This window comes from Penaeus chinensis, chromosome 3 (genome assembly GCF_019202785.1).
Source record: "Penaeus chinensis breed Huanghai No. 1 chromosome 3, ASM1920278v2, whole genome shotgun sequence".
In the NCBI taxonomy this organism is placed as follows: Eukaryota; Metazoa; Arthropoda; class Malacostraca; order Decapoda; family Penaeidae; genus Penaeus; species Penaeus chinensis.
In genome coordinates this window covers 43,882,866-43,897,125 of record NC_061821.1, presented here as the reverse complement: position 1 = coordinate 43,897,125, position 14,260 = coordinate 43,882,866, and the positions used below count along the sequence as shown (strand labels likewise).

General features: G+C 44.0%; 1 protein-coding gene across 1 annotated transcript in view; it reads left to right on the top strand.

Annotated features, from left to right (window-relative positions):
- The first annotated feature begins 1,104 nt into the window (after positions 1-1,104).
- Positions 1,105-14,260, top strand: part of LOC125041542 — a 23,659-nt gene continuing 10,503 nt past the window's right edge. Inside the window, exons 1-13 of the mRNA XM_047636568.1 lie at positions 1,105-1,260; positions 5,757-5,838; positions 6,238-6,300; positions 6,839-6,999; positions 8,146-8,287; positions 8,687-8,926; positions 9,766-9,865; positions 10,012-10,077; positions 10,302-10,498; positions 10,883-11,173; positions 11,782-11,909; positions 12,492-12,561; positions 12,682-12,927. Of these exons, the coding sequence (XP_047492524.1) occupies positions 1,211-1,260; positions 5,757-5,838; positions 6,238-6,300; positions 6,839-6,999; positions 8,146-8,287; positions 8,687-8,926; positions 9,766-9,865; positions 10,012-10,077; positions 10,302-10,498; positions 10,883-11,173; positions 11,782-11,909; positions 12,492-12,561; positions 12,682-12,927 (1,836 nt within the window). The 5' untranslated portion in view covers positions 1,105-1,210. The remainder of the gene's footprint in view (positions 1,261-5,756; positions 5,839-6,237; positions 6,301-6,838; positions 7,000-8,145; positions 8,288-8,686; positions 8,927-9,765; positions 9,866-10,011; positions 10,078-10,301; positions 10,499-10,882; positions 11,174-11,781; positions 11,910-12,491; positions 12,562-12,681; positions 12,928-14,260) is intronic.

Here is a 14,260-nt window from a genome sequence, read left to right as displayed (position 1 = left end):
TCTTTAGTCCTGTCCTACAACACTCCTCAGATACAAGGTCCAGACAGCGCTTGGCTTTATGGCCGCTTGTATACCCTGCTTGTTATCAGCATGGTATATGGCTATTGACTCGCCATCAGTTGGAAATTCGTGCACTTTCTATGATGATGACGGTGATGATGATGGTGACGATGATGGTGATGGTAATGATGATGGTGATGGTGATGTCGGTGACGTTGATAGTGGTAGTGGTGGTGATAAAAAAGTAAATATGAATAATATTGATAATGATAAAAAGAGAGGGGAAAAAGACGAAGAGGAGGTTGAGGAAGAAGAAAAATAAAGAGAAGGAAAAAGAAAGAAAGAAGTGAGAAAAACGCCAAAGTACCTTGTGATTCCTACGCGTAAAGAAGAGGAAGAGAAAGAAATTATGAAGGAGAAAAAGAGGAGGAAGATGAAGAAAATGGAGATGAAAGAGAAAATAAAGATGAAGACACTGAGGAAGAAGATGAAAAGAAGGCTGCTGAAATCGAAGGTGAGAAAAAGATGAAGATGAACATGATGAAGTTGAAGAAAAAGAACACGAAAATCAAGACGAAGATGAAGAGGAGAAAGAAATAGAAGTGAAGGAGAAGGAAAAAAGGAAGGACGAGAACGAGGACGAGGGGGAGTCGGAGGCAAAGAAGAAGAAAAAGAAGAGGCGTCTAAAATGCTGGCAAAACAAGTCTTTGTCAAAGGGTGAAGAGCCATTGGAAGGGACGAGGGCGAGGTCTCTCTCTCCTCGCTCACCAATCTTGATACTAATCCAGCTGAACTCGCTTGTCTTCGTCAGGCTGATTAACTTTGTTAAAACGAATAATAACTATAAACAAACACAGTAAAGACATAAAAGACAATAATTAATCAATTACCAAAAAACCTTGTTTCCACCAACCTAGCAAACGTTGCTACTAACAGCAAAGGCTGGTCAATTCCATGACAACAAGGCTATAACAATAAAGATATCAACAAATGACAAACAGCATGGAAAGATCTACACTTGAATGCCTCTTTCCAGCCAAACCACTAGAGGAACCTCCACCAACCTAGCAAAACGCGCTAGAAGAGAGCGGACGGCGCTCGCCACCCCGCGCCCGCAGTCGACGTCTGGCGATCGGCGGAGCAGGTCTCTTCGGCGGCGCTCGCTCCGGCAGACAAAAGTGCGTCCTGCAGCTCGTCCTCGTCCTCGAAGATGGCGGCGACGGCCAAGGAGGTGGTGGCGAGGCTCAAGGGCGAAGGCTGGTGAGTTGGAGGGGCGGGAGGAGCGATTCAGGGCGAGGCGGCGGCCAAGTGGGCTTTGCTTCTGGAGAGATTTGTTTTGCTTTGTTTTGTTTTGCTGTGTGGAGTGTTGGGGGGGTTTTTGTGTTGTTTGACGGAGGTTGGTGAAAGGATCGATTGTCAAAGGGTCATTTCGAGCCCGTGTTGCTCTCCTTCCGTCGTTTTTGTCGCTCTGTTGGCGAGCGAGGGCAGGAGGAGGCGCGGAAGTGTGGCCTTATTTCTTCAGGGGTTTGGCGGATTCGGGGATTGGCCTTGCGACAGGCCCGGGCAGCTGGTCGACCTGACCTTACTCTAGAAGTGCCTCGAGCGAAACACCCGGCGCCCTGGTCAAAGGAGGGCGTGCCCCACGACCCACCAGCACTTAAGGCTCAGGATGACCCAGGTCAGAGAGAGTCCTTTCAGTGAGTTCCTGGCGACCGCTGCGGGTCAGGCTGGCCGCGCCCCCCTACGGGCAGACCCAGCACTAAGCCTTACCAAGACTTGTATCCGTGTGAATATCTGTGTTGCTTATGCTTCTCAATAAAAGTGGTTAAGCCAACCGTCCCTTTCACTTCTCCTGCTAAACCATATGTTTAAGGCGTTCATAAATACCCTTTACAGGCCTCTTGGTTTCCTGCCCCTTAAGGCAGGGAGGTCGCTTGGGAAACGACTTCGTGGTGGCGTTTTTTCCGCCAAAATCCGCTGCATGGAACCGTCCCGCCGCGATTCCCTGTGTAGTGAAGGCGACCCAGGGCAGGCAGCACAGGGAGTGAACGGGGAACGTGTGGGTGCAACATCGTGGAAAGTCCCCGGGCCGACGCGCAAACTGTTGAGAAACCTATGGTCATGTGGCCAACTGCAGGCAGAGCACTGCCAAAGGCTCCTCTTGAGGCGGCCCTGTCCCCTGGACCCCGTTAGGAAGCAGGCCCTGATCCTTCAACCTGGCTGGAGCCCAGGGTAGTTGTAGAATGGGGTTAATCTTTATGGCGTGAATGCAGAAAGGGAGGACAAAGTGAAGAGGATGTTCTTATAGAGGACTAAAAGTTGCCGTCATCTGTGCAAGAAATAATCTGCCGACACCAAAAGTAACGCCACAAATAGGGGGAAAAGGGTGCAGAAGGCACTACCTAGAGCCTAAGTTCACTCGGCACTCCCTCTCAGCTCTCTCTTGGCTTGGGTACTGAGGTGAAGACAATATTTACCGGGGTGGTGGGGCTAACCCCCCCTCAACCCTCTCCTTAGTGCCCAGAGGGCAAGCTCAGTCACGACTACTTAGATTTTTTAATAAATTTTGTGACATGGAGTGCGGGTCTTCGTCATTGGTGAGTGCATTTGTACTGTAAAAAGTTTCCAAATATACTCTTGCCATCAAATCCCAGTGATCATGCCCCGTACCCCAGCTACACGACCTGGGCCTCTGTGGTTGTGCCCTGCCCCCTGCCCCCTGCACTGCCATTTATTAATGCTCTGTCCATATGATAATTTGCTTGCTGGAAACATCTTTGTGGAGTGAAAACCCTGAACTCTTCTTTGGCTGAGCCAATTGCGTGAATTGCTTAATCAGAAATGCATGTGCACAAGCTTATTTAAAATAACTATATAAATAATGGTTTAAAATCATTATTGAATTTTAATATTAAGAGTAGTAATGAGTCGTGCAGTCAGTGCAGTATATATCATCTCAGTGTCAACAGGATGAATGACTTAAAAAAATGGTCAATCTTCTCAGTTTTCTCATGTGTAGTACTTTTGGGGAGGCATTTGCAAAAATATTGCCACTCGAGACATTTGTGTTGATTTGTATCATTCTAAAATTTCGTAGGTGTTATTACCCAATTCCGCCACTACCCCCCCATGCCTTGCTCATTGTTCAGGGGGCTCAGGAAATAAAGACTGAGGATGAGGGCACGGTATTCCCTGGATTAATCGCCTAGCCCTACCCCTTATGAGGACCTGGACTGGTAGACTGTTTTTGGCCCTCATTTATTTGAAGCTCATAATGAAGAGTTTTACCCTCATTAGGACAGTGAAGTTTCTCCCTTCATTAGCAAGCCTATTTAAATTTGATTTCTTTGGTTTCCCATCTTCTGCCTCTCTTGTGACCACACCTCCGACCACTGATAGTAGTACCCCATCCTTGATATTTGCTGTCAGGTCTGTCCATTCCGAGTCATCCACTCTGGTTGTTACTCAACTTTCAGAAAACACCTCTTCCTCTCTCCCAGCATCCTCTACTCTATCTCCTACTGCACATCTTCATTGTCTACCCCCACCACCTGCTGTTTTTTCCTATTGTCCTCCTCCCCATAGTAATACCTCACTCCACCCCACCCCATCTTCCTCCTGCCTTTCTCCTTCTACTGCTTCCACCTCTACAAACCTTTTGAGTACTCTGTGGCTCAGCCAAGTAGGACCAATTCTTTGTGATTTCCCCCACAGCCCCTTATTCTTATAATACCCTCTTTCAAGAATGTTGCCAAAAGCAAGTAAGCAAATTTCCATTTAGTAGTTGATCCAATTGTTCACACTGTTGACAACTTGTCACAGTTACATCTGATGGCCTCCCAAGCTCATGCACTATATACCTTGATTGACCTCACTGGCAAACCTATTCCTGCCCAACCTCACTCCTCTCTTAGTATTTGTACAAGAACTGTTTCTGTCCTTGACTGATTGTCCTATCTATGACAAGGACTGGTCAGACTGTGAAAACATCTTGTTTGCCTGCCTCGTTGACTATGATGCCATGGCAGTCCAGTGCTACACTATTCCTCCCAGTGACCAGCACAAGTCTTACACTAATATTGCCAACATCAGCTTCTGCAGACATGATCTCCCCTATGAATTTTATATTGGTTGAGTGTCCTGCCCTGTCTGACCATATCGATCCCTGCCCCATCTATATCAGAAATGTTGGCGTTTTGGCAACTTAGCCAAATGCTGTTACTCCACAGCCCACTACCCTCTTTGTGCCCAGCCTGGTCATGACCTTTCAAATTGTGGTGGCTCCCACAATGTATTTTATAGGAGCTGCCCTGCCTGCAAGCTCAAATCTAAGGTAGCAATTCTCAGATTCAAAATAGGCCTCACTCTACTTGAGGCCAGACAGAAAGTATGCTGATGAGGATTTTCTCATTCTACCTATTCAAAAACTGTCCTTTGCTCTGCTGCCCTCCCACCTTCTCAAGATATCTCAGTATCTCTTCCCTCTGTCCTGAACCATCCTACCTCTTCTCCCTCTCGCCCAGTCAAATTCCATTTCCAGCCTAGATCCAAATATTCTAATCTCAACCACTGCTCTGATGCCTGCCCCTCCCTTCTCACTCTACCTGTTGCACTAGACAATCCAAACGTTCTGCCCCATCTTCTACCACATCCTTCCGTACACTCACCTTTTCCTCTGCTCCTCAGACATCTATCCCCTCTTCTCCTCCTCACAAGAACAAAAACTCTTGAAAACATCCAAAACTTCCTAAACTTGATCCAAGTGAATACTTAGTGCCCTCAACCACCCTCCAATCCCTCTATTCCTATTCACTCTACATCCAAAGTATTTGCCAGTATCCATCCTTGTCCTCATCACATTGCCCTCTTCTTCCCACTCTCCCTATAACACCCCTTTCTCCTCCATGGGCATCACTATTCCCTCTTCCTTCCAAATTTTACTTGCCACGCCCACTTGGATGTTCACACAATTCTCTCGTGTAATGACAGGGTCCTTCTCAGAGGCATTATGTTGTTATTCTGTAAGTTTTGCTATAAGAGGTGTATAAGAATGAAAATAGAAAAGATAGGGGAAAGTTAAATACATGTGGGTTTGCAGAATCTACCAATATCATACTAGTCTAAACCTGTGATACTTTCATGAATGTATGTAGTGTGGCTGTTGTGAATAGTATTAAAAGAAAAAACAAAAGCTCAAAATTTATATTAAAGGGAGTGGTTACTCTAATGATTGGACCATATGATGTGGCAGGGATTATTAAGATTCAGCATCATGTATAATTGTTAGAATAAATTTGTTTCCTTACTCCTTGAAACAATGAAATGACAGTTGGTTTTCCATTTTATGTACAATTTATATTCAGAAGATCATGGAAATAACCACACATTGTTCACCCTGGAAATGTCACAGTGAGGACTCAGCCCTCTTCCAAATTTTTTGTTTGGATTTCAAGATAAATGGAGACAAGTACCTTTTATTTTTTCCATTTCTTAAAAGCAGGTAATATGTGCCTCCCCCCCCCCAAAAAAAAAAAAAAAAAAAAAAAAAATCAATAATTGACAGAAGTGAGGTGACTTAGGGTGTGAATTAGAAATGTTGATTTTTGACCCCAAAATTTGCACAACTACTTCCAATAGTGAAATATTTAACCCTATTTTCCTCTGTCTTTCACAAGAGCAGTGGAATCATTTAGTTCATGAATATTTCTCCAATTCATTAACTTTGCATTCACTCAGGCCCTTGCTTTCCCCATCAGGTCTCTGAGTGAGGAAGGCGTTGAGAATCTCCTGGAAGGAAACCACTTCAGCTTCCAGAATGCCTCTCAAGAAATCCTCAATGTAAGTACGCAAGTCTCAAGGCATTCTTAAGGGAGCGTAACTGCATGTCCCTTGGTCAGTCAGTAATGGGGTTTGAAAGAGGACAATGATGATTCTAAGCTAGTAGTAATAGGGATAACTAATGGAGCGATTTATTCAACTTGGTGGTTGATAACCAGAGTCTGTGATATTGATATTGTAAGGTAATGATAATGTAGGTTCATTACAGTGTTTAACATGAAGGCAGTAATAATGAAAGTGTAGATTGATTTTAGTGGTTGATGTAAATAAAATATAATGAGAATATAGGGAAGTAATGATCATGGTAGTGATTCTTACACACGCTCCAAAATTATTAGTTCATACTTGAAGTTCGAAATGCTTGCAGTCCTGCCAATACTTATCACTTCCCTTTTTCAGAGTGACTTGAAGGATGTAGGTGCACCTTGTCTTCCAGAGGACTTAAAAGGCAAGAACAAGACAGTAAGTTGAAGGTCTTGAAAAAAAGAATATGTGCTCCATGTTGAGTACAAGTAATTTGGATTTTCTTTTTCTATTTTCTTTCTGAAGCGTTCTGAACTGTGTTAGGGAGAGAGAAAAAATGGAAGTAATGTTTATAACAATAATGTGATGATAAAAAAGTGAAGAAGTATTAGTAATGGAAGTTATGAAAAATATTAATGATAAAAGTAACAGATACATATAGTAATAATAGTAGTAGTAATAAAAAACTAATAATTGTGATAATGATAGTAATGATGATGATGATCATGATATTAACAAAAACAATGATTATAATAAGAACAATAATAATAATAATATTAGTAATAGTATTACTACTTTTGAAGAAAATAGTAATAAAAAGATTTATTATATCTATAATAGTAATGATAATGATAATTATGATTGTAATGAAAATAATGATGTTAATAATGATGGTAATAAAAGTCATAGTGATATTAGTAATAGAATAGTAACAATATTAATGATAATGACAATAATCTGCACCATCTGTTTTTAGTTGACAGGGCCCATGGTTCTGCAAGTGTCCAAAATCCGCAATGTGTCGGCCCCAAAAGCCTTTGCTGACTCCAGTGCAGCCCCGCGTCTACTGCGACTCTCCCTTACTGATGGTACAAACACATTTCAGGCCTTAGAGATCCAGAACATTAAAGTCATCAGGTGGGTGACTGCTCTTGTCTTGGTGTTTTTGTTTTGTTTGTTAATTCATTCATTCATTCATTCATTAAATTTTCTTGTTTTGATTGTTTGATGATGTGGCTGGTTTTTAAGGCTTTTTTTTTTTTTTTTTTTGTGTGTGTGTGTGTGTGTGTGTGTGTGTGTGTGTGTGTGTGTGTGTGTGTGTGTGTGTGTGTGTGTGTGTGTGTTTTGTGGTAAAGTGATTCTATTTTTTCTGTTTCTTTTCTTTGGGGTTGATGCTTGGGTAGTCGTTTGATTTTTCAGCTTATTTTTTCTGTTTTGCTCTTTCCTTTATTTCCCTATTTTTAATCTTCATTTCTATTTATCATCATTCCTTTTTCTCTTTATTTCTCTTTTTCCTCTGCCTTTTTTTTTTCTCTCTCTTCAATTTGTCTTTTTCTTTACCTACATTTCTCTTTCTCTTTCCCTTCTTTGGGTCTTATATTTTGAATTATATATTTGCTATTTTTTAATTTATTATTATTATTATTATTTTTTTCACCAGTCTTTGTTGTTGTTTAGCCCCATGCGGCCAGGAAAATGTGATGTTCACTGTAGTTTTCTTTTGTTAAATGTCTCTACATATACTCACCTGATTTCCCCTTTCATAGAGCTTTCACTTTTCTTTAATTATTTTTATTTTACATTATTATTATTATCATTATTTATTTATTTATTATTATTTTTTTTTTACATGATGTTATTGTGCTGTTATTTTTATTACAGACAACATGATTTTATATTTTAATGTCATTAATATTATTACTAGCATTAGAGAGCAAAAGAGTCCAAAAATTAAGGAAGAATTAGCCAGGTGAGAAACCAAATGTTTCCACCTCTGTGGGTCCTCTGCCCTTGCCAGTCCAAGTCAGTCCAACAGCCCTAAAAGGGGATAACTTTTGTCTGTAAAACATATTGTTTCTTGGAATTGCTTACATTGGCTTAAAACTTTGAGAAGGAAATATGAGCAAATCTTGAGACTTGTTTTGATAGGTTTTTAGATTTCATCTTCAGAAAGGAATATTAGAGGTTTTAATCTGATACTGTTTTCAAAACTGACTATAAAAGTAATACCAAGAGAGTTCTTCATAATCTAAAAAAATCTATTCTGAATTTCACCATCTGCAGCCTCAAGACGGCTCCAGGGACAAAGGTTCGCATACTGGGCAAGATCTCCTTTGGGGCAGGATACGCCCTGCTGACCCCAAGTAACATAGCTGTTTTAGGAGGCAAGGTGGAGGAGCTGTACGAGAAATGGCGACTGTCACAGGTTGGCAAAGCATTTTTTGTTTTGGAATGACTTTGCAAAGTTGTTGGATTTATTTAGTGTTGAATGTCTTTGGATATAGAATTATTTTTTCCTTTCGGTCCAAAATCTCATCCAGTTTATTTGATTATCATTATTATTATAATTTTTTTTTAGAGGAGAGATTACTAAACTTATGTTATAAACAATGCTTCTTTTTTTAGTGATATTGTTTGCTTCATCTTTTTCCTGTTTCATCTTATATAATTTTTTTTTTTTTTTTCTTATAGTTTTCTTTTCAATTTTATCCTTGTATTTGCTATTGTTCATTCTGACATCCCTTGGTAATAAATTTTATTCTTTCTGAAATCCTTCCTCCCTGATTTTCCTTGCATTTCATCTTGTGTTTCTTACGATCCACAGAGTGTCTCCAAATTCAGCCGCAATGTGCGGGCTGCAGATGGGTCGGGGCCCCCCCTTTGGGTCCCCTTCGGAAAGCGCATCGTCAAGGACCAAGCAGAGATGAAGCAGTTCAAGGCCCTGAAGGATAAGGAGGGCGAGAAGGACAAGGAGGACGATGAGTTTGAGAACCAGCGCAAGCAGACCGTCAAGGAGCTGGCCAAGGAAGGTAGTAGTAAGGTGAGGCAGAGGGAAGGACAGAGGGTGAGGGTAGGGTAGAGGGAGGAGTGAAGGAAGGAGGAGAGAGAAGATGGGAGGGGAAGGGAGGAAGAGGAGAAAGGTGATAGGTTGAGTGGAAAGGAGGGCAATGAGGAAAAGAAAGTGGAAGAGATGAGACAGAGGTGGGAGTGGAAGGGAGGGGATGGAGAGGGGAGGGGAAGAGATGCGCTTATTGACCCTGTGGATCTCATCTTTTATACTGAACTTAAATTCCAGAAGGATTCATTTATATTGTTTTAATATTTTTGTTGTTAATATTTTGATAAACATAATGTTAACCACACTGCTAAACCGCGAAGTGCAATGGGATTGTGCAGCTCGGTATTCGGCCGCAAAATTATGCACAGACAGGAAATCAGCGGGTTAAAGCGTTCAACCGCGTGTGGTGCCACGCCAAACGTCTCCCTCTACCCGTGAAGGAAAAGGAGTAGGTACAATTGAAAGACAATAAGATCAAACAGTGCCTCATTAGCTAACCCGTTCGAACATATCACCCGAAAGCTCGTATTCCGAACGTAATTTCCGGCCACCAACAGATTCAACAACACAACATGTAATCATACAGACAGGTACGTAAAGACAGTCACCAAAGCACCGAATTGGTTCGTAAAAACTTAGTTATCCCTCATGGGACCTATAATAAAGGAAATTCGGGAAAACGATGCGCTTCTCAAACCCATACAGAAACACCAATCTCCCGCAATCCAGGGGACCTGGGGCCCCGTCCGTCCCTTCACCCGATACATCCACCGGATTATTTTCGCCAAACGGGGGTATCAGTCACTCTCGTATTCCTACAGTAACTCATCACCTATTTCGAATAGCTGTCACACTCCAACATTGTGCGTTCCCAGGACTCTCCGCCCTTCTCTCGTCTCCAGCACCCCTGCAACGCCAACGTTTATCCACCACTGTACCGCAATCGTACCCTCAAAAACGCCCCCTTATCTCACTGAACACGACGAGGTGCTCCCGGGCGCTCCTCCCCTACCTAAGATACCCCAGCCCTGTCTTCGTGGCCAACAGAGGAAGTCCCCAGTACTGAAGCACAACCTGCCCCTCAACCTTAGCTTGCGCCCCTAACTCGTACAATTGTCGGCTTCCCCTTCTACATGCTTTCCCCCTCGCCCCGACACGTAGGTGGCCTGCGTCACGCAAGGTCAAGCGAAACCCCCAAACCCGACGCTCCATGTCAGCGGATCCGTGGCGACTGGTGGTCTCGCGTCTCCGATCTAGAGTACCCCCCCAACAACCAATCACCGCTGTGGGGCGGGAACGACGACATCAATTAGATATGACCTTATAATCCATAGTGTCAATAGGCTATTAATGAGCTTTCATCCGCCTCGTCTGTCCCTAGGTTTGGACCCGCCACCGGATAGCATGTCAGTGAGACATGGGGGGGAGACAAAGACACAAACACCACTGGAAAACCGCTTGACCGATTGCCCAATTCAGGCAGCGCCACTTGCCAATACAACGGGGATGAAGACTTACCCAATCGTAGACCCTGGAGTTGCTCACCTTGCAAACTTCTGTCACGCAGGACGACTCGAGGTAAAGGTGTCCGGACAGCATCACGCCCACCATAACTAAGCCCAGTGGCAGCCAAGCACCCGGTATGCGCATCATACAAACACGGGTATGCGGACCGCGCGAAATAGATACCCCCCCCCCTGTAAAGTGAGACCACGGTCAGCAAATAAGAAAAGACATAGCTTACAAAATACACTTAAGCGTTGAAGCGGTAATACGAGTATAACCAATACCAAGGTAGAACGTAGTCCGATCCGGATGGTTGGAACGACACGATCGTCCAATGTATATTTTCCTATTAGAAGTAAAGATGCTCAACAAAACCCGCAACCGGTAAAAATGTGACCATGCCAACAACGAGCACAGACACCGAATACTTTAAAAGACCCGGGTCTGAACACCCAGGTCAATATCACGAAAACAGGGGACTCTCGGCAATACATCTCAAACATAGTGTCAGTAGTCTACCACAACATGTCATTCAACAGGATCCAGCCTATACGACCGGCTATTAACAAAACTGCTCTCCTTACTCAATACTCAGAAATATCACCCAGCAAGTTCTTAGCAATGGCGGCTCATTACGACGGGCCAAAGCCCCCTCAGAGGTTCCACATGCCCGTCCCCTGGAGACCCCCATCTCAACAACTCATACAATACAAGCTACACCACTCTAATTCTCTTCATCTGGATCTGGTATAAGAGAACGAGACCCACTCTCGACACCCAACTTAATCACATGGCGAGAACAACCACAGTGATCGCAGAGTGCTCCTTCTTCGTTAGGAAATTCACGGCAAACAGCCGTAGGGTGTTGCAAAGTATTGCTGATATGATAGACGCCACAGGGGCGCAGTAAAGCCCTGAGGTTCATGGATTCCTCCAGCGCCCGAGTGTTTCCTATTCAACGAAGATCAATAGTAAACTTAAGATACATAACCCCAACCGTAAAATCTAGTCAAAACGACATGTGATAGTCATGTAAGGATTGGGCCTTGCCATATGAAGGGTCCCTGCAGCTACCCCGGTACTAGGTTACTAAGCGCACTCGACCTACGCGATCTATCGAGAGGTTAAGCCCCGACCAGGGGCCAGCCCTATCTACCAACACAGACATGCACAAAGATTGTAAGACCAGTAACGACACGTAGGACAAGTAAAAGCGTAGTGAACACGTAAGGAATTTCTAACCACAACGCTAGCCGCAACTCCGGCAGTCAATGTAGAAGATACGCATGAACCAAAAGACTATAAAGGGTGAAAATAAAAAAAGCTGGAATGTGATCGCAACCCTTATCCATTAGACAGCTCAGACAAGTCCCAAGTGTCAGCGTGAACACACAAAGAATACCATTTCTCCACCAGCACCGAATGGAGAGGGTCATAGTGACCGGGGCAAGGAACTTCAATACTCGAGAGCTGATATTAACAAGTGAAGTTGGGAAAACCCAACGCGGCAGAATATCGGAGATTCGCAACACACATTATAGGAGCCCTCGAAAAAAATTTGCGCGTACTCGACCATAGAAATCTAGGCATAGGCATGCCAACGTTAGCGCGCACATAGCGCTGAACCGGATAAACAACCGGACCACAACAATAAAATTGGAACATCTCACTAGCCAGCCCCGACCGGAGGAACGACGTCGAAGCACAAACATCTCCGGACTTCCAAGACATACCTCCCAAACCCCCACCTCGCCCTGCCGTAACCACTCCCCCCCCCCGGCCCTCGCCACCGAGCAAAAAGGGGCCCTTCCAGTTAAAACGTTCCCCAAAACAAAGACTTCCGCAAACTAACCCACCACACATTGGCACTCCGAAGGAACATTACTGCACCCGATGAAGATGGACACCGACAAAAAAACAATCCGCGGAGCACTGACGAGACGTGACCGTAATCCATTAATTCATCCCAAAGCTAATCGAGACAAGCATATAACGGACATACCGGATGGTCGAACTACGTTCCCTGATTGAAAATAAGTCTACTCCAAACACCGGTAAATGACAGCCAACCTCTCCATTGTATCACCGTTTCACATGAAAGTCAGCCTTGCTTGCTCTTGGAAGGTGCAGTTAAGGTAAGGTCTAAACCCAGAAGCCAGATAGTACCGGAAAAGCTAGTCAAATTCTACCCCAAACACTATGAGGCCGCGCTGGCAGGGGCACTCTAAAGAACGTAAAACCAATGAGCCTCTGAGGAACCTAATGAAAACGAAAGCCGCACACCGGCACGAGAACACATCCTTAAATCCCTGACCAAACGAGAGAACGATGGCAAAAAACAAGCTGGTAGACGACTAACTCAAGGTCCTTCCCAAAGCGTCCCCATCTCGACAGTTTTCATTGGCAGACAAACACGCCGGATCTACCACCCAAAGAGAAAAAACGGATCAGACAACACACCCCCAAACGAATACGTGCGACAGGCGACAGTATCACCAGCAGTAGGCCGTCTCGCGGGGTAGACGAAGTACACAGCGCCGCCTACAGCAAGGAACAAACAACCTTCGGTCTATCCACGACGGCGAGATTACCCAAGCAGGCAGCGAAAGAAACTCATATGAGCCATCACGATCAAAAAAGAACAGGCTAAAACCTGCATGAGAAAGGCACGGGAGGTCACTAAAAACGCGGTCATAAGGCGCGATATGTCTAACCAGTAACCAACAGAAACCACCCCCACGTGACAGACCCCGCCCGCATAACTGTGCACTAGGTAGAGAGGTCCATACGAGCCATACTAAACAAAACCATACAAATCCAAAATGTCCCAAAAGCGGCTGAACGAAACTGTTCGTATAGACCCTGTCCCACAACTAGGCCGACAAACAGTTAGGCTGTAAGCACCAAAGAAGATGCAGAAATACACAAACAAAGACGAGGGGAACCGAGTAAGGCGATATAGCTAAAACCAACGCCAATTAATAACAAACATAATTGGGTACTAGTAGTAAAAAAATAATCCCAAAATCAAAATGTTGGTAGTGACACGAATCTACAAGTATGAAGTGCCCAACGCAAGGATCATAAAAAAAAATGGATGTCAAGTATACAATAGGTCTACTCGCCTTATCAGGACACACAAACGGCACTCAAGCCAGTATGACACTGCCAGAACACCAACCTAGACCGAGCATCCAACATGCCAGACTACTTCCGAAAGCCACCTTTGCATACATGCAGACGAAAATCACCTCAAAAAGGCAAACCAACGCCAGATCGTTTCTATACGATCTGTGGAATTCGCAACTACACATATAAGTGAAGTTGCGATCGATTCGGGTCTCCAGTCGGACTAGGCGACAACATATGACCAACGCAGCCAAATGAGTAGCACTCAATAAGTACTGAATCTACAGGGCAATAATTCCCAAGCACCTCTTCGCCCCAAAGACCGATCGCGCTATGGCGCTACTGGGACAATAAAACTATAGGGACCGTCAACCGATAGAGACCAGAAGCGAGAAATCACCAACGCGACCCATCCTGGTTACTAGAGAAGCGATGAAAAATCACACATAGTATATCGGTGAATAGAATGGAAAGAATCTGCTTCCTTTAGGTGTTCCAAGGTGGTACAACAACGCGACGTGAAAGCACAACAATGCTACTTGAGCTAAATCCATACTGGATAACCAGTCGAAACAACCCAGGATGGTAGATGATTGATATAACACAGTGGGGCTTGTAAACAAAAACTTCGTTCAATGAAAGCAAGGAATTGCCTAGGAGGTATATGTAGAGACCCCAGTAAAAAACGAGGAAAAATCCGCAAAC